Genomic DNA, 17,976 nt, shown 5'->3' on the forward strand with positions numbered 1-17,976 from the left:
TGCAATAGTAACAAAAATGATGACTGTTAAGGATTATTGTCCACTCAAAAGTGACCAAAAAAATTGCAGGCATCAAAATTCAGGAAGTATTTCTTTATTTCACATGAATATAGTAAGTGTAACTATCACAACACACGATATATTGAATTATGAAGATTTGTATTAGGCATAAGCACATCTACTCATTATCAAGAGTGCATGTTGTTTGTGCATTGGGTGTGCTCTGACTGATCGTTCGGCGGTAAGAGTTCCTCTCTTTACGTATTTTCCTCTCATCAGAAGGTGCCCATTTGAGTACTTACAAATACTTAATTTATATATCATTTATTTTAAATAGTAATCTGAATAGTATTGATATTTATTTGTTTATATTTTAGAATTCAACACAGCCATTGTGTATTGCAATGGACATGTGAAATACTACTGGCTAGGCGAAAATCTTAACTGGGGCTTATTTTGGGCGCAGGGCTTATACTATGAGCATTCTGAAAAATTATGTTAGGGCTTATTTTCTGGCTAGGACTTATTTTTGGGGAAATCTGGTACTGGTGTGAGGTCAAAATGTGGTAAATGATGATGCATTTGCAGAAGTGATTGTTAGGATGCACAATTTGTGCCCCCAAAGTCTGCTAGTGGGCTGTGTAGCGGAGTGTAAGAATGCTCTCATAACTGTCTTTATAGTAAGTGGATATAACTTTGACCTGCCTCCTCCAGCTCTTCTAAAGTTCCTGTCGTCTCTGTCATCTTTTGCCCCTCCTGTCTCTGTCATTTGTCAGCTTTCTCTGTCTGGAACATTTGGTTATTCAGCTGGCCAGTCGCAGTTCCTGCCATGCCATGGTTGTGTCGTCACCCAGAGCTACTGTGCTCGCCCTCTGTAACGCACTCACCTCTAGACTTCTCAGTACACCTCATCTTTATTCTCCCAGAGGCATCAATTCCTAGACTCTGCCATTTTCACAAGTTCACAAGACCCTCCTGACCTTATACCACTCTCTTATCATCTCAGCCCTTCACCAGCCTACCGTCCACTTCTCTAACTAGAAAGTCACGAATCAGCGCAGAGTGTCCCCTTCAGAGAGGCCACACTGCCAGCTGCACTTGGGGTCTCTGCACTGCTGGCTCATTTTCATTCTTCTCTTTGCTTGACTTCTGCCGCCCTGCTAGCAGTCAGCGGACGTCTGTCCTGTCCTCGGCCGACTGTCTAGTCCTGCCGAGAGCGTCTCCCTCTTTCGCTGCACGTGAACTCCCCTTGACACTTGCCTCCGCTTTCTTCTTCCCGTGCTCCACTGTCAGCCACTCAGCAGGACTGCGCCCTGAGCGAATGCTGAGGCCCCGCTCTGGACCCCGCGGCCCTCCTCTGCCATAGCTGGATGCCTCGTCTCCCGTTGCCACCCGGTTTCCTTCGCTCTTGCACGTTCCGTACCGACCCTGCGACCCATCTCGTCACAGCTTCACCAGCTCTTTTCTTTTACTCTCTGTCCTCTTCCGTCTTCTCTTGCCTTCCATTCTTTCCCCAATCCACTCAACTTTCCTCTACTTTGGTCTGCTAAAGGGAAGAACTGGCCTCTCCTAGAGTAGCAGTGTGCAAAAGAAATAATGGAAAAGTGCTCAGTGGTCAGACACGGCAGTGACCATTGCGTTGGACAGTGTGGTTACAGATGCGCATCTCCTTTTTAAAACAGCCTCTCCTGTCCTACCTCGTCTCTGTCTTCCCAGTGCTCTTCCTTTGCCTGCTCCTCTTCCAGCTCTTCAATGTAGCTGGTCTTGAGGATTTCACCTCTGGCTGGCTTCTCCTTTTACCCTGTACCCTCCCCTGATTCATCTCAGGGGTCTCATCCGGCAGCTGGTGCTTCCGAGTCACATCTCCCATACCCACACTGCAGCCAAAGGTCCAAGGAGGTCCCCCAGGCTGGACATGCCAGAAATGAAGTCATCGTCTTCCCTCATAAACCCTCTTCTCTTGTCTCCATCAGGAGCAGCATAATCCACGTGACACCTAAGCCGGAAAATTATTTTTCCTACTTCACCCCCCCCCCAGCCAGTCTATTGCAAAAGGTCATGAAGTCTACTTTACCAGGATGTCTTCAAACATTGCATTCACTTGTGTTCCTCCTCCACTTCTACAGTCCAGTTCCTTGTCTTTCCTCCCTTGGCTTATCGCAGTGGTCTCTCCAGTGACCTGGCCATCTTTACTCTTAGTTACTTCCATTCCATCCAGCATCCCCTCTTTCACCAAAATTATCTTATATTCACCTAAAATGACCAACTCTGAGACTGCACCCACAATTTAAAAAGCAAACAACCAGAGCCTAAAGCTGTATCGTATGTTTCAGTCTAGAGCCTGTTCAGCATGGCCAGCTTTCTTCAGGACATCCCACGGTTCTCCTGTCTGACTCTTTTCTTTTAACTCCAGCACTGAGAAGCACTGTAGATGGTTCTGGAAGGCCATAATATGTTTAACAGAAGCCAGCTCCTTTTATTTTAATAACACACAACCTCTATGGCTTTGAAGACTGTCAAAAGCTGGATTTACCCTCCAGGTCTTAACATCTTCTCCTCCTTCCCTCTTTCCCTCAGGTGTGGGGGACTCTTTTCCCTCTTTTACTGCCCCACACACTTCTTGAAATTCTGAGTGTAATATGCTTCCTTTCCCACACATGCAAACACAATTTTGCATGCATTGGGAGGGTTCAAGACGCAGAAGCCCATCCATGGGATTGGGTAGTGAATCTTACTAGAGGATGATTCTAAAAATGCAGTCCAGATTATGTTCTGCTTACCATTTAAGACCAGGATGCAGGGTTAAGGAGATTTCCTAAGACATTCTAGAAACCCTTAGAGCATTCAATGGTACATTTTAGAACTTGAACTTTGAACATTGCAAATTGTCTGACTAAATAGTAAAAATAATTTCAAAATTGTAGTTTGTGGCTAATTTGAACTGAGCTTCTCTCCTCCCACACCCTTCCTTTAGAATACCTACTGGAAGCACTTTGTTTCCCACAAGCTCTGGGAACCTCACACCCTGTTGGCTCTCATAGTGGAGACTATTACTGCAAAAGCTTCTCAGAGAGCCTTAAGTCTAAACTCCTGTACGTCTAGGCCCATTGTGTGCTCCGCTCCTCCCCTCCCTATGCCAGTCCAGCATCCTGGGGTCCGGGATTACCACACATCTTATATCCTCAGGGACCCTTGTGGGGTATAAGCCTACGTATGTCAGATCAGCATTCCACATGCCTTCAGTGAGCCGAGCTTTCTCTTCAGCAGCCCAGCTTCTAGGCAGGAGATAACCACGGGGATTGACCTCTAAGAGTCCTGTTAGGCCACAGAAGGTGTCACCTACTTTCACAGGGGCACCATGTGCTGATTCTACCCACAAATGAGGTGGATCGTCAACAGCCTGCGCCGGCACTCGGCCTAAGAACCATGCAAGCACAAAGTCACATAGTTGGCTCACAGGTCTCTCCTGACTTCACCCTCTCAGCCTGGGTGGAGCTTCTCCCTGCTCTGTCTGTACTCAGTTCTGTCTGTCACCCTTTCTCATAATTATCCAATGTATTTGGGCTCTTGCCAGTCTGCCTTGGTAAGTTTCTTGCCCACTGGAAACTCTTTCCCCTGGTCTCCTGAGTCATTCAGAGCTCTGCTTTCTCTTGCATTTCTGCTCCTCCGACCCCTCCCAGCACTTCCCTCCCTGGGTTCAGCCAATGCCCAGTTTCATCCTGGGCCAAATGGGAACAACTATGTAGAAAGAGTTTATTGGACTAAAAACTGAGTCTCCCCCTTACCCTCTGTGCTTTCCCCCCTCACCAAAGCTTTTCAGAGTCACATTTCCAAAGGAATCTAAATCTGGAAGGATTTAGATCTGCTGAAAAATGCTAAACCTAGAGTGTTCGAAATTTTTGGCAGTCCCTCCCACATCTGATGTTACGAACACTGTTTATAGATGCTTGGAAAGAAGCCTTTAATACTTGTATTGTGTTTTAACTTGCTTTCCTTTGGAGGCAGGGAATTGTCAAGTAAGTATCCACATCGTTCTGGAAAAGCACAAGTGCTGGGTAAACATCCAGTGCCAAGGGTTCACGCAGAATCCACAATTCAAAGTGTTAATACTCACAACACGCTGAGTTTGCCACGGTGCAGGTTTCTTGCCCTTGCTCCTCGCATCTCCGGTTTTGAAGCACTGCAGCTCTAACCATATGCTTGTGAAACAAAGAATCGTTCTGAGATTGCTTTATTTTTCAGTTTCTTTACTGAAAATCAAGGTGAAAAGCATCAAATTGCCTTCTGTGTGTATATATACAATGCAATGTATATATCAGTACACAGTGTCTGTGCTGGAATGCATACTCTGCACTGTATAATATGTTGTGTATTATACAACTGTGTGTCACCCGGACACCAACCCTGGGTTGAGTCTCAGATTACAAACCTCATGACCCATGCTGTGGCCGCAGCGTCCTCTTGCTCTCCTCACAGCCCCGGCTTGCTTCTGGCACACACTGAAATATCCTTAGGTGAAGGAAGAAACCCACGAGTTTCATTTGAGAGGCCCACTAAAACAGAAGAAAGAGCAGATGCCCTGGGAAGTGATGATTAATGTGTAGGATGCATCCAAGTGTGAGAACTGGCGTGCCCCATCCTTGAGATTTCGCTCAGTGGAGATGATGTCAGCCGGGGGTGTCATTTGGTAGAGATGTGTTTTCTCTCTCCATCCTTCATTAGTGATTATAATACCATTTGGTCCACTTACCACTTACGATTATATAATATGTTTTTATCGAAGAGTTCCTGAGAAAATAAAGGTACCTTGTTTCCTCCCTATGCAAAAATCCACAAGCTGTTCTAGCAGGCAGGCCGATCTACTGAGAAAGGCCAGGAATTATTAGACTAAATTATGAGCTGAACTTAATTTGGGAACAAAGCATCCATTGTGTATAACTCCCCATGATAGCCAAGAGGATGTCATCGCTTTTCTGACAACCGCTTTCTCCCTAGCACGTTCTAAAATAAGCAGAGTCCCCAGTGCAAAGGTACAGCGAGCTCGCGGGAAGCATTGACAAGGCTTCCTTTTCTCTCCCTATTCTGTAGGCGCTTTAGTGCAGAGTTTGCCCAGAGACGCCAGGGTATGAGCTTTCTGAATTTGTAGACTGGTGCACTCTTTCATTTCTGTTTTAGTTCTTTGCTGGCATGCTGGGGAAGCATGATTTGTGCCACACAGGAATGTCTGTTCACTTGGAAAATGCTTGTGCATGAATGAAGTGGTTGCTAATGCTGCTCTAAACTGTACTAAGTTTCTTACTTGGCTTTGTTTGCTGCTTCCAAGGGGATCAAGGTAACCCTTTCTCTTTGTGTCTCCCCAGGATAGGAACTGATGTATTTGGGAGATGCAGTAAAAGCTGGGACAAGTGTCCCTCATTCACCCCCAGTTCTTAGAGGGCAATTTAAGGGAATCCAGTGCCACCAACGGTGGTCTACTCATCAGGAATCCATTAGGACTTCTTCCTTATAAAAGTTCTTAGTTGAATTGGGAGGTCCTGGTCCCCAAAACTGAAAAGGGACAAGTAACCTTAGGTATGGTATAGCAGCAGAATGCTTCCCAACCCATAGGGCTGGTTCCGTCGCCTGGCTTGTAAGTCACACCACATCCCAATTTGTGACCACCACAATACTGTCATATCGCTATCTGCAAAATGGCCAGCAGTCCAGGGAGTGTGGCCTCTTAGTCCCATGCATAGGGCTCCTCTTTAGTTATAAAGCAAGCCCCTTCCAGGTCAAAAGTTCCCCCATCCTAGATACTGCTAGACAGGGAGGAGAGGGACAGCTGTTGTCGGAGCCTGCCATCCCCAGCACCGCAGAGAAAGGAGGGCAGGACAGAGCAGCCTCAGGTCGAGGGTCCTCGGGGTAGTGGGTCTGGCCCTGGTCTCTCTCGGCCAGTAGGCACACAGCCAGCAGCCTCTTGTTCAGTGCTGCACTTCTGGCTTCTTTCTGTTCCAGACCGCCTGTTAGCCGTGCAGCTCCTCAGCCCGAGAAACTCCAGAAGAACAACATCATCAAAAAAAAGAAGCTGGTTGAGGTAAGGAGATTAAACTGCTGCAGCTGTAAACCAGTCTTGATGTTCTGAAGCTGCCTGGTGGACATCTCCATCTGCCTGTCCGGTGGATGCCATCATGAACTCACATGACTCTGTTGGCTCCCTGTGTCCCCCACCCCTGCACCCAGAATCATCCGCTGGTCCAGTCCTTCTCCCTGATGCCCTGTCGTCAAGCCTGTCAATACTCACTCTAAATGTCTTAGTCCCGCAAGCCTGGCTCCCTACTACTCAGGCCCTCGGCACCCCTTTCGTGGATAAGAAGGAGAGATAAGGAAAGAGAGCACTTACTTGCTGTCTGTACTGTTACCTAAGCCCTTTCCATGGCCACTTGACACACTGCCCATGGTGGAGTCTTTGGTATAAGCTCTCACCTATGAGGTGGGTACTATTAATGTTCCCACTGGCAAAGGACGATGCAGTGGCCCAAGGAATGTTAAGGGATTTGTCATGTCCAGTGCATCAGAGTCACCGCCCTGGGGAAGGAATTGGACTCAGTCTTTGAGACATGAAGATCAGCTCTAGTAAACCTATTTACATAGGGAGACCAGCCAGCCCACAGTTCACTCTTAAAATATAAATCTTTTTTATTTAACATCTTAAGAGCCAGGAGATTCCCCCTTTGCAAGTGGTATTCAGGTCCTGGTTTCAGAACTTTACTCAGGGCCACTTTCCAAGCTCATTGGCTATGGTTCTCCACTGCAGATCTCAAACCCCAAACTCACCACTTAGTGTTCTCTGACTCTAACTTGGACTGCCAAGTCCCTTCCTTCCCAGAAGGAAATTTTGCTTCCTTCTGCTTGGAAGGCCCCTTTCTCTGCTCCCCACACCCAAGCCCCCCTCAATGTCTGCACCGTGTGGTCCTTCCTGATGTCCCTCACCCTGACCCCAACCCCACCTCCCGTCCTTACCCCTTCCCCAGCCCTCATTGCATACTCTAGCGCCTGCCTTCTTTCAAATTTATCTTCCTCTGAGGGCTGGGGATTTGGCTCAGTGGCACAGCGCCTGCCTGGCAAGAGTGAGGTCCTGAGTTTGATTCTTGATACTCTCCCCCCACCAGAAAATTCCCTTCTACACTATAAATTCAGTGATACTCAAAAAACTTTTTTCAGAGTTTTTTTTTTAATTGCAAAGCGGACTTTTTTAGATTTAACAGGGAACACCACACCAATAAGGAAACGCAGCTAAACTTCAGAGAAGACAGGATCCAAGAGCTCAGCCCTCGAAAGCCGAGGCCTCACCTCTCTCCTGCCAGCAGAGACTTGTGCGTGTCTAACGCACTCTTCTTTCTGAAGATCTCTTGAACCTCTGTGCCTCCACATGGCTAACTGTAGATGCCTCTCAGAACCTCAGTGAAACAGTCCCGGGCAGAGTCACACATTAAACACAGCTTCTGGGAAGCACCTTACGGAGAGTTTGAGGTGTGGGTGGAGACTCAGTGAGCTGACAGTAGAAGGCTTTCCAGATGAGGGACATTTTGTGTTTATTTTGGTTTCTTGGCCACACTCAGGATTAAGCTCAGGTCCTTCACACTGGGTTACATTCCCAACATTTAAAAAAAATTTTTGAGACAATCTTGATAAATTGCTAAGTTGCCCAGGCTGGGCTTTAGTTTGTGATCCTCCTGCCTCAGTCTCTCAGATCACTGGAATTATAGGCAGGTGCCAGCTGAGAGATGTTTTTAAAAAGCAAAATCATAAAGATAGGAAACCTTATAAAATGTGGACGAAGTAGGTGAGCCAGCTTGCCCAGGGCGTGAGAGAGCAGAGGATGTGGGCAGGGGCTCCCCACACAGACTGAAGAGTTGGGCTTTATCCCAGGAGTGGGGAAAGGCAGGGAATGATTTTGAGTAGAGATGTCATGGTATTTTAAGAGAATTAATCTGACGTTTGCAATCGGCAAGCTTTGAAGAGAGTAAAGGCCAGAATTAAGGAAAGTAGAGAGGAGGAGGGATCCACATCCTGCTGACCTATGTCCCACCAGCAGAGTGCCAGGCATAGAAGAGCCCCACATGTATGGCGAATAGAATTAAGAACTGATCTGGATCAGCCGCTGCTCTGTCACAGAGAACAAGACAGGAAGAAGAGAAAGACTAAACCCAGAATAGTATCCAGTTGCTGGGAAGAAAATGCAAATGTGCAGACACTTTGTAGGACAAGTAGGAGCCAACAGAACGAGCCTGGCATTTGCCCCGTATTCTGTCCTGCCAGTCTCTGCCTCACGGATGGGAATTCATCAGAGCAAATGTCTGAGCTGCCATTCAGGTCACCTCAGGAGTGCCTGCCAACCGCAGGCATGAAACCTCTGGGTACCCTTTATAGGACATCAAACCTGTAGAGCTTGGCTCACGTAAAGGAACTAGGAAGTAGCTGTGGCTTAAAAGTCACGGTACTTCTGTGTGATAGCCTGACACCCTTAACATTTCAGGGAACTGAAGAAAGAGCTGTGTTTTGTCCTCAGTGAGTCAGGAAGCAAAACATTTCAGTGAACGGTGATCTCCCCCGCCATACCCTTTCTTGGCATCTGTGGCTGTTAATGCAGTGTGGGTTTGTCGTTCTGCTGTTATTTCCTCTGAGGGTGGCTTTAATCTGTGTGTGTGTGAGCACAGGAGCTGGCTCTGGACCACGTGTTTGGCTACAGAGGATTCGACTGCCGCAACAACCTGCATTACCTTAATGACGGTGCTGACATCATCTTCCACACAGCAGCGGCTGGCGTTGTTCAGAACCTCGCCACAGGTAGCTAGCAGGGCGGAGCTGCCTTCTGAGCACCTCTATGTCTTCTCGGTCTTTATTTATTTATTTATTGGTTTGTTTATTTATTTTTTAATTTTGAAGAGAATAGAGCAAAACAGAACAAGGCAGAGCAGAACAAAACAATACAATCAACATAGGATTTCAAAACAAGACAACAAGAAATCAACAGTGGCTACTGTGATGTCTCATTTTCTTCAAAATAGTTGTCCATATCTTCTTCACACACAGTGAATTCAAACAAGACAAAAACAAAACCGACCAAAAACAAAAGAATGAAAGCATTACAGGCCTTCAAAACCAGACAGTAGGAAAATCAATAATGCTTGCTATGTTTCCTGTTCTCCACAAAACAGCTGTCCATACTTCCACATATATTGAAGTTAAATAATACAAAACAGACTAAAACCAATCAAAACAAAGAGTAAAAGCATTACTGCACTTTACAACAAGATCATAGGAAATCAGCAAGGCTACCATGATGTCTTGTTTTGTCCCTTTTGTGTCTTGTTTTTCTCATAATTTGTTTTGCTTTGGTTTTGTTTTTCTTTCTAATCCAGAAAGGATAGATGCACATGCATAGGCTTGTACATGCCTAGAGCTTTTGCTAGAGTTTACAAGAATTGATCTTATTATGCGTGATGGTATGAACAGCTACTTTGAAGAAAGAGACACTATATTTTCCTGGTCTTTAGGTGCTCCGGAGCTTAACCGTCCCTTCACTTCAGAGCCTGCTCCTCTCATTTCCAGGCTGGTGTTGTTTAGTCCTGGACATGGTCAGAGTCAGAGCTCTCCTCCTTTCTGGCCCGAGCCCATCCTGACTTTGGTTAGGCCCAAGAGGAGAGGTGTCCGTGTTCACAACAGATCTCCAGCATGGGAACAAAACTTCTCAGAGACAAAAACCAGGAGCAGAACAGAGGGCAAAATGTCTCATTAGTTTATCACAGTGACTACGTTTTTAGCAGCTCAGACCTTTCAAGTTTTGTTTGTTTTGACTCTTGAGTCAAAAAATGATAATGAACAATAAACAGAAATATCCCCAGAGTGTCCTTTAACACCATGACAGCTCCAGTTAAAAACTAGTTAAAAAGAAACATTCAAAAGCTAACAGATGTCTATATTTTTACCACCAGGTTTAAGTATGATAACATTTTGTCTTATTGATTTGTACCTCAAAATCTTTTTTAAATTTTCACGTTCATTTTCAGTTCTGTGCAGTTGTCACACGTAGATTATAGACTAGGACATCATCCGGTACATAACTGACTTGCGTGTCTTCTGGAAAAGAAGGCTTTGAAATCTTCAGTCATTTCTCGGTTTTCTGGCTACACAGCACAGAGGCAGCAGTGTGCAGCTTCCTTGCACATCAGCGCCGTCATTCACCTCTTTGTTCTTGGCATTTGAGGAAGGTTATAGTGGTCACTTTGGAAATCAACAAACTCATTTGCTACAATTAGATTATAAAATATTTCTTATGCTTTTTTCCACTTTGCTTGGCATGTGTCAAGTTAGGGTTCTGAGAATAAAGCCATGACCTGTACCCAACTGGATTGTTACATGGTGAATAAAAGAGATTAAAAAGAATTCCTGAGGTATTTCTCTCTCTACAGTGTATTAGTCACTTTCCCATCACTGGCACGGAGTACCCAACACCTGAAAATTGAGAAGAGGTTTATTTTAGTCCTCAGCTTCAGTGAGTTCAGTCCATGGCTGACAGGCCCCGAGGCCAAAACAGCATGGTGGAAAGGCCTAGTGTAGGAACACTTCTTACATCACGGTGGTCAGAAAGTGGGGGGAAGAAGAGAGGTGAGCAGCAACTGGGGACAAGAACACACCTTTCCAGGTCACAGCCCTCGGTGCTGGGCCCTTCTGACCAGACCTCGCCTCCCAACTGCACATAGAGCTATGACTCATCGGTAGAGTCAATCCACTGACGAGTATGGCACCCCGGTCACCCAGTAAGCTTCCAGAGTCCTGCCTGAGAATGAAGACTCTTGGGGACAGGTTAGCTCTAACCCATAACACACAGACTTCCCTTTGTGATGAGGAGGTTCCCATGCTCTCAGGAGAATATTACTTCCAGACCCCACTCCTGCCCTGAGCAGATGCAGACGCTGAGAAGCCATGGGTCCTGCGCACTAGGGAGAAGGAAACCTTGAACTTCATCATTTTGGACTCTGGAAACTTTTGTATTTGTATTCTTCTCTATACCCATGTATGGCAGTAGTGGAGTTTGAGTGTATTTGGTGACAGACAATAGCTTTTACATAGCTCTTTTTTTTTTTTTTTAAGATAGATAGATCTTTTTTTTTTAATCGGTACCGGGGATGAAACTCATGACGGTATAACTTGCAAGGCAGGCACTTATGCCACCAAGGTAAATCCCTAGCCCTGGACCTATTAAAGAATATGTGAATTAAACAAAGGAAAAAGCTCTCCAGTCTCCCCAGTGTTGACTGTGAAGGTGAGACTCTGCAAGCGTTAAGCTGTCACTTTTACAAGGACTTTCTGAAGAGGCCACGGCAGCTTTGGCAGCTTTGGCAGCTTTGGGGTTCAGTCTTTCCTGTGATCTCTCTCCTAGGCAGCCAGAGCTTCTACCTGGAGCACACGGATGACATCCTTTGCCTCACAGTGAACCAGCACCCCAAATACAGAAATGTGGTGGCCACCAGCCAGATAGGTAGGGCGACCTGCAGCCATTGAGCAGGGATAGTGACTTGTTCACAGTTTGGGGACAGGGTGGTTGCTGACCTTCATCTTTTCTTATTGTTACTGATTCTTTGAGCTTTAAAGGAATCTGTGATGTAAATTGACACATCTAGTGATTGGTGATTCTGAGAACCATGAAGGCAGAGCAGAACCTGATAGCTCAAAAACGGGTGGTCTGTATCCCTGTGGAATTGTGAGGCTGATCTTTCAGACCCCAAAGAGGCCCGAGGCTGGTCATGGTGTGTGTCTGGCTGTTGTGTAGGAAACTGCTAGTGACAAATGTGAACCGATTCACATTTGTGAAAAGTTGGTTTGTTTGTTTGTTTGTTTTGTTTTTATTTTGTCATTTCAAGGGTGGTTTTTACAGAAGTATCTTCGTGCTTGTTCTCATTGAACCCATGTCCATTTTTTAAATTTCATTTGGAGCTTTCTGATGCTGGTGTTGAGTGCTTCTCTATAGAAATGTGACTTATTTTGGCTGTCATTTTCCCCTGACGCTTCCTCATTGCCATTGCCACCAATGCAGGTGATACCACGGAAACCCCAGGTAAGGCTGTTCCATCTGTGAGTAGTTTAAATCCGCACAGCAAAATCATGTCAGTGTGTTGTGTTTGCCGATTGTATTTGGCTGAACTGCAGATACAAACCATTGACCCACCAGTTTGCTTTGTGTAAAATCCTCCATAAGTGTGTGTGTGTGTGTGTGTGTGTGTGTGTGTGCGCGTATGTTGGACATAAATGTCCACAGGGCTCTGCCTTCAACAAACTGGCCTTCAAAACAAGTTTCCCATTGTCCTTCTCAGATTGGTGCAGACTATGAGTCTCTTATGCCCAGTAACTGTCATGCCCCAAAAAGCTGTCGAAGGAAGACTTTAGCGTAAACACAGGCGTTGCGCTGCCCCGCCATTCACTGTCGTACCTCCCCACACCTAGGAACAACACCTTCGATCCACATATGGGACGCCATGACCAAACACACCCTCTCCATGCTGCGGAGCTTTCACTCCAAAGGGGTGAACTACATCAACTTCAGTGCCACCGGAAAGCTCCTGGTGGCCGTGGGCGTGGACCCTGAGCACACCATCACTGTCTGGCGATGGCAGGAAGGTAAACCGTGCTGGGCGTTTCTCTTTCCTCCAAGGGGCCTGCTAGTTAGGCTTGCATTAGGCTGAAAGCCAGACCGCCTCACTCCAAAGCCTCCCATAAGGAGGAGCAGCTTAGATTTGCTGCAGAATGCCCACTACCCCCAGTCACAGCGGCCAGGGAGCCTGGGCTGCTTAGTAGAAGGTCTCCGAGCGGGTGGGGAAGTGTTGGCATCGGCAGCTTTCCTCCTCCTCCCGTTTATGTGTTCGTGACTTTCCTAGCCAAAATGTTCTTTGTGTTGGCCCAGGGGCTGCTGCAGCCTTCTCACCTTGGTTGCTGCATTATAGGACCTGGGATGACTATCACTGTGCTCTCAGAAGCAAATTTTAATCTCTAAAATATTTGTATATTTTTACTTTTTTGAAATGGAGAGTCATCTTATAATTGAATTATATATAAATGGATTTCTTTCTTATCCTCCTCTAACACCCGCCCACCCACCTACACACACACACACACACACACACACACACACACACACACACACCAGCTGCTACTAAATTTGTGGTAGCCTTACAATTAAAGATGTGCAACTTTCTGAGTGTAGGTTGTACTGCTTTGGCAAAAGCAGATCCAATTAATGAAGCTGCTAATGAGGTCTGTCTGCAGTAGTATCTGGGACACACTGAGAGGCAGATGGAGAGGTGGCATTATCCGATGCAAGGCTCTGAAGTCCCATTATTATCTCATCTTCCCAGGACGGGTCGCAGAGGACTGCCAGGAAAGGGACAGTAGGAGGAAAATGCCAAAACTTCCTGAGCCCCCATTAGAGAAAGAGGTGGATGGGTTATTGACATTGTGGGTGAGACTGACTATATTCCATCTGGAGAGAGTTGGCTCCATAGTATTTCTAGAGAACTGTACTTATTTTTTTTATCAGTATGTTTTCCCAAGTGGCCCCATAATCTAGTGCTCGTTCCTCGTACTGTTATGTGACCCCTCTGATCTGCTAGACTCCGCTAGATGAAACACTTAACAAGTAAATTATAGACTATTACATCCTAGAGTTGGAAGGATTAGAGAGACCTTGATGCCAGTCAGGACTGATCCAGCAGAGAAATTCTTCACCAAGGGCTTTGTTCTTTCCTCTGCTAGATACTTGCAGTGACGTGGCCCTGGCGTCTCCCAAAGGAGCCCACTCACTGGGAAACGTCATTACAAAGCGCTTTCTTAGTAGAGTTGCAGCTGGCTTTGCAACGCTTTCCTTCTACAGCGCTGACCCTCGTCCGATCCTGGGATGAAAGTTGCACACAGCCCCACACACAGCCTGGTCCTCAGTTCAAGTTTCTCCCCTTGCTGCCTCCAGGCGGCCCCTGCTCGGGCCTTGCCGCGCCTTGCCACAGACCCTCGCTCACCCAGGCCTCTCCCAGCCTTCCAGGGGAGGGCGGAGGAGGAGCCAGGTCTTTAAACAGGCTCCCGGGAGAAGAGAGCCCTGCTCTTTGGGAATGTTCTCCTGTCGTTATTGCTGGAGCCAGGCTGTACAGAAGGCTCCTGAGCCCTGATAACATTTAACAGCCTGCCTCCAGTGGCCGTCTCCTCCTGTGAACATGACCTCCCTCCTCTTTCCTTTACTTGAAGTTCTGCTTATAGAAAACATTTATTTGGGGAGATTTATATACTTTTTGTTACCTCATGGAGCATGTTAAAACACTTCTTACTTGTGAAAGATCACTTGCATGAGTGTGTGTGTGTAGGTAATAAAATAGAACGTAAAATGAACTTGTTACATAAAATACGTGTTGTCCTGTTTTACTGATGTCTACATCATTTTCTGAGAAGACTGGAAACAAATGCAAAAAGAGAGACAAGTGTCTCCACAGCTGTACATATCCACGAGGCTAAAGCAAGTAATTTTTAACAAAAATATGCATCCAATTGTTATTTTGCATTTCCTCTGTAACGGTGATTATTGATCACCTTTCTATTTCTTCATTAGCTACTTGAATTCCTTCTCAGTAATTCACCTAAAATCCATCTTCGATGGGGCATAGGAGGTTGTTTTGCTGATTTGTTCTTTATAAATTATTGATATTAATTCTTTAACTCTGAGAAGAGTGGCAAATGCTTTCTCCTAGACTTGTTTGACTTTTAACCTTGTTCACAGTTTCCTTGGAGACCATGAGTTTTAAAACCTGAACTCTACATCAGTGGCGGTGAACCTGTGCCACACGTGCTGCCATGGGCTGTTTTCACTGAAAGCTCTGAAAGGTTCACCATCACCACATCATTACAGTAAATGCAGATTTCAGCAGCTCAGAGAGGTGACCAAGTAGGACTCCCCAGCTCCCTCTGGGAACAGTTCCTTTGGGGATCATCAGAAGACAAGCTACAGGCCGAACTTTATTAAAAACTCACTGCCACTGCTCTACTAGGAAGGACCCATTGTAAACATTTTTAAAAATGTAAAATGAAAAAGATTTGCATGTATAATAAAAACAGAGGAGGCAAGAGAAAGAAATTGGAGCTAAAATATTGAGACTAAGTTAAAAGAAACTTGAAAGAAAAGTAAAGTTTAAAATAAGAATTTACAGTCTTAAAAATAATGACAGAAAAAGGACAGCTTTCAAATGCAGATAGAGACCAAGACGAGCTGAAGGTACAGTGACTGCCCACGCCCAGGACTCACTGTTCAAGCCTGCAGCGTCACTGTGTCACATCTCTTAGTAATGATAATGCCCTATGAACAGGAACAGTTATCCCCAGGAGACGGGTGAGGAAACCGAGGCACAGAGAAGTGAAATAATTTGTCCAAAGATAGTAGACAAGTAAATATGGAATCAGGATTTAATTAAGACCAAGTTTAAATGAAACTTGGGAGATAATAAAAAGAAACATGGATCAAGGAGGGGAAAGGTAGACATTTTAAACCTAAAATGAAAAGGGCTACAGAAAATTTTGTTGTTAAGAAAACAAGCCCAGAGAATATTGGACAGGATAAGACAACAAAAGCTCCTGAAAGGATGGAGTCCCAAACCCTGGGAGCAGATGCGGTGCCCTTGGGTCATTCTGCTGTTTTCCTTACGTGAGAGTCCCCTTCTCGTGGGCGACACAGACAGCTGTGTGGGCGGGTGGGGTTCTGGGAGCAGCTTCTGCTGCTCCCCGTATTTCCCAGACACTGTCTCCCCGTCTTTGGGGACCGCACTCCAAGGGGCGAGAGTGCCGTTACAGAAGAAGGCGCTCTGAGCTGTGCAGGAGCCCACTAGGAGGCCCTGCCCGGCCCAGAACCCGGCTGGCTCACGCAGCAAGGGAGGCCCAGCCTCACTGGACCATGTCCCCACACAGGTGCCAAGGTTGCCAGTCGAGGGGGCCACCTGGAGCGCATATTTGTGGTAGAATTTCGCCCTGACTCTGACACACAGTTTGTGTCTGTTGGGGTCAAACACATGAAGTTCTGGACTCTGGCAGGCAGTGCACTGCTTTACAAGAAAGGGGTCATCGGGTCCATGGAGGCCGCCAAGATGCAGACGATGCTGTCCGTGGCCTTCGGTGCTGTGAGTTCCGCAGACGCTTCCCCACAGGGTGCCCTGAACCTTGGGCTTGGGCTTGGGGTGGGAGTCTGGCCATTTCCACATTACTGCTTGTATTGGCTTTTTAGCAACCAGTAGTTCCTTAGCCCAGATACATGAGTGGAGTGTGTTTCCCCATTTTTTTTCCTGTCAAAAAGATAAGAAAGAAGAACTGTGCCCTGCCCCCACCAGTGCAGGGATTCCTTAGCAGACCCTGATAAGCAAGCCCAGCAGACCTGGGCTTAGGTAGCCACCAAAGATACTGGGAGCAATTGCTTCCCAGCCTTCCTGCTCCACAAATCACCCAGTTGACCACCCAGCGGTCCCTCAGCCAGTGCAAGCTCCCTTGAGTGCAGTCTGCGACACATTCAGCTCTTGTCCTCTAGTGTGGCTTCATCCACCTTGTCCACCTGTGGCTGAGCCACAGGAAGTTGCCTTTCACACTGGAGCTTGCCCCGCCCCTGATGTCACCCAGAGTTGCTCCTGTTAGTGCAGAGCTATACTGTGCAAGGAAGTAGAATGCCCAAGCTGACTAAAGAGAGTAAAGTTCAAAGCAGGGTGATAGTCTCATGATTTCTGTGGCTTTTCTGCAAATTTTACTACTTTAGTCAATGCAGAAGATCAAATTGACTATCTACATCTTGTCCTCTTAGTAGAGGAGGGGCAGCTGAGGAGGGACCCTCTTGAGTGACTTCCTCATGTGGAACATGGCTCTTTGCAGAATAATCTCACTTTCACGGGTGCCATCAATGGAGATGTCTATGTCTGGAAGGACCACTTTCTCATACGGTTGGTGGCCAAGGCTCACACAGGCCCTGTGTTTACAATGTATACCACTCTTCGGGATGGACTCATTGTGACTGGAGGCAAAGAGCGGCCGTAAGTCCGAGCACCTTGAGGATAACTTGTTCTTCCTTACTGTCTTGGGAGAAACTGAACAAAACATCTGTAAAGTGAAGAAAATGCAGATTGTCATTTCCCTGCCTTTTGTACTTTAGGGAGATGAGTCTGTCATGTCTCCAAAAGGGCCACAGGTCCAAAGCTTTCAAAGAGAGAAGTAGCAAAGGGGTTATTGGTGGTCTCAAAAATCTGAGAGGGGTTCGAGTGCAGGGGCACATGAGTGCATCCCAGCTACTCCAGAGGCCGAGGCAAAAAATTGCAGACTCAATTCTCTTTACCAGCCAAGGTAACTTAGCAAGACTCTGTCTCAAAAAATGAAGTGGTACAGCACTTGTCTAGCTAGCGTTTGCAAGGCCTTGGGTTGAGCCTTCCTCTGTGGGGCTGGGATGGGGGAGACAGAGGTTCTGTGGGATGCAGGAAAGATAGTCATGAAGCGTGATGAGCAGAGAATTATTCTCAGAGGTCTAACAAAAATACAGTCTGACTTTCCAGGTTACACTTTTTTTTCCCCCCAAAGATAGTAGCATTTGAAGGCATTTGAGGAAATCTGAATGGTCAGGGGGTTGTAATTGCTCACCAGGAGGACCTGAAAAGTCCATCTTGCTGGGCCTGAGTGGTCATAACCTTCATGATGGGGAGCAGGGGTCTGTGAGGGAGTCTTAGGACAAGAATATTAACTGTGTGATTTATCTTTTTTTAGGACCAAAGAAGGAGGTGCTGTCAAACTGTGGGACCAGGAGATGAAGCGCTGCCGGGCCTTTCAGCTGGAGACAGGGCAGCTGGTGGAGTGTGTGCGCTCCGTGTGCCGAGGCAAAGTGAGGACGGCCAGCTCCCCGAGCTGCCTGCAGCCGGGCCAGGGGAGGGCGCGGGAGTCCCA

General features: G+C 46.6%; 1 protein-coding gene across 14 annotated transcripts in view; it reads left to right on the forward strand.

The window, feature by feature from the left end:
- Positions 1–17,976, forward strand: part of Eml6 (EMAP like 6) — a 316,759-nt gene that overhangs the window by 290,386 nt on the left and 8,397 nt on the right. For 5 of the 14 annotated variants that reach the window (XM_063229384.1, XM_063229383.1, XM_063229386.1 and 2 more), the window contains 8 exons: positions 5,995–6,073; positions 8,697–8,826; positions 11,423–11,521; positions 12,077–12,097; positions 12,484–12,657; positions 15,976–16,184; positions 16,921–17,078; positions 17,800–17,914. In XM_063229384.1, coding sequence (XP_063085454.1) covers positions 5,995–6,073; positions 8,697–8,826; positions 11,423–11,521; positions 12,077–12,097; positions 12,484–12,657; positions 15,976–16,184; positions 16,921–17,078; positions 17,800–17,914 — 985 coding nt within the window. The other 9 variants (XM_063229387.1, XM_063229390.1, XM_063229389.1 and 6 more) reach the window with 9 other exon arrangements.

The sequence above is a fragment of the Cavia porcellus genome, unplaced genomic scaffold (assembly GCF_034190915.1).
Source record: "Cavia porcellus strain 051 isolate PalLab524CR breed Dunkin Hartley unplaced genomic scaffold, mCavPor4.1 scaffold_18, whole genome shotgun sequence".
NCBI lineage: Eukaryota > Metazoa > Chordata > Mammalia > Rodentia > Caviidae > Cavia > Cavia porcellus.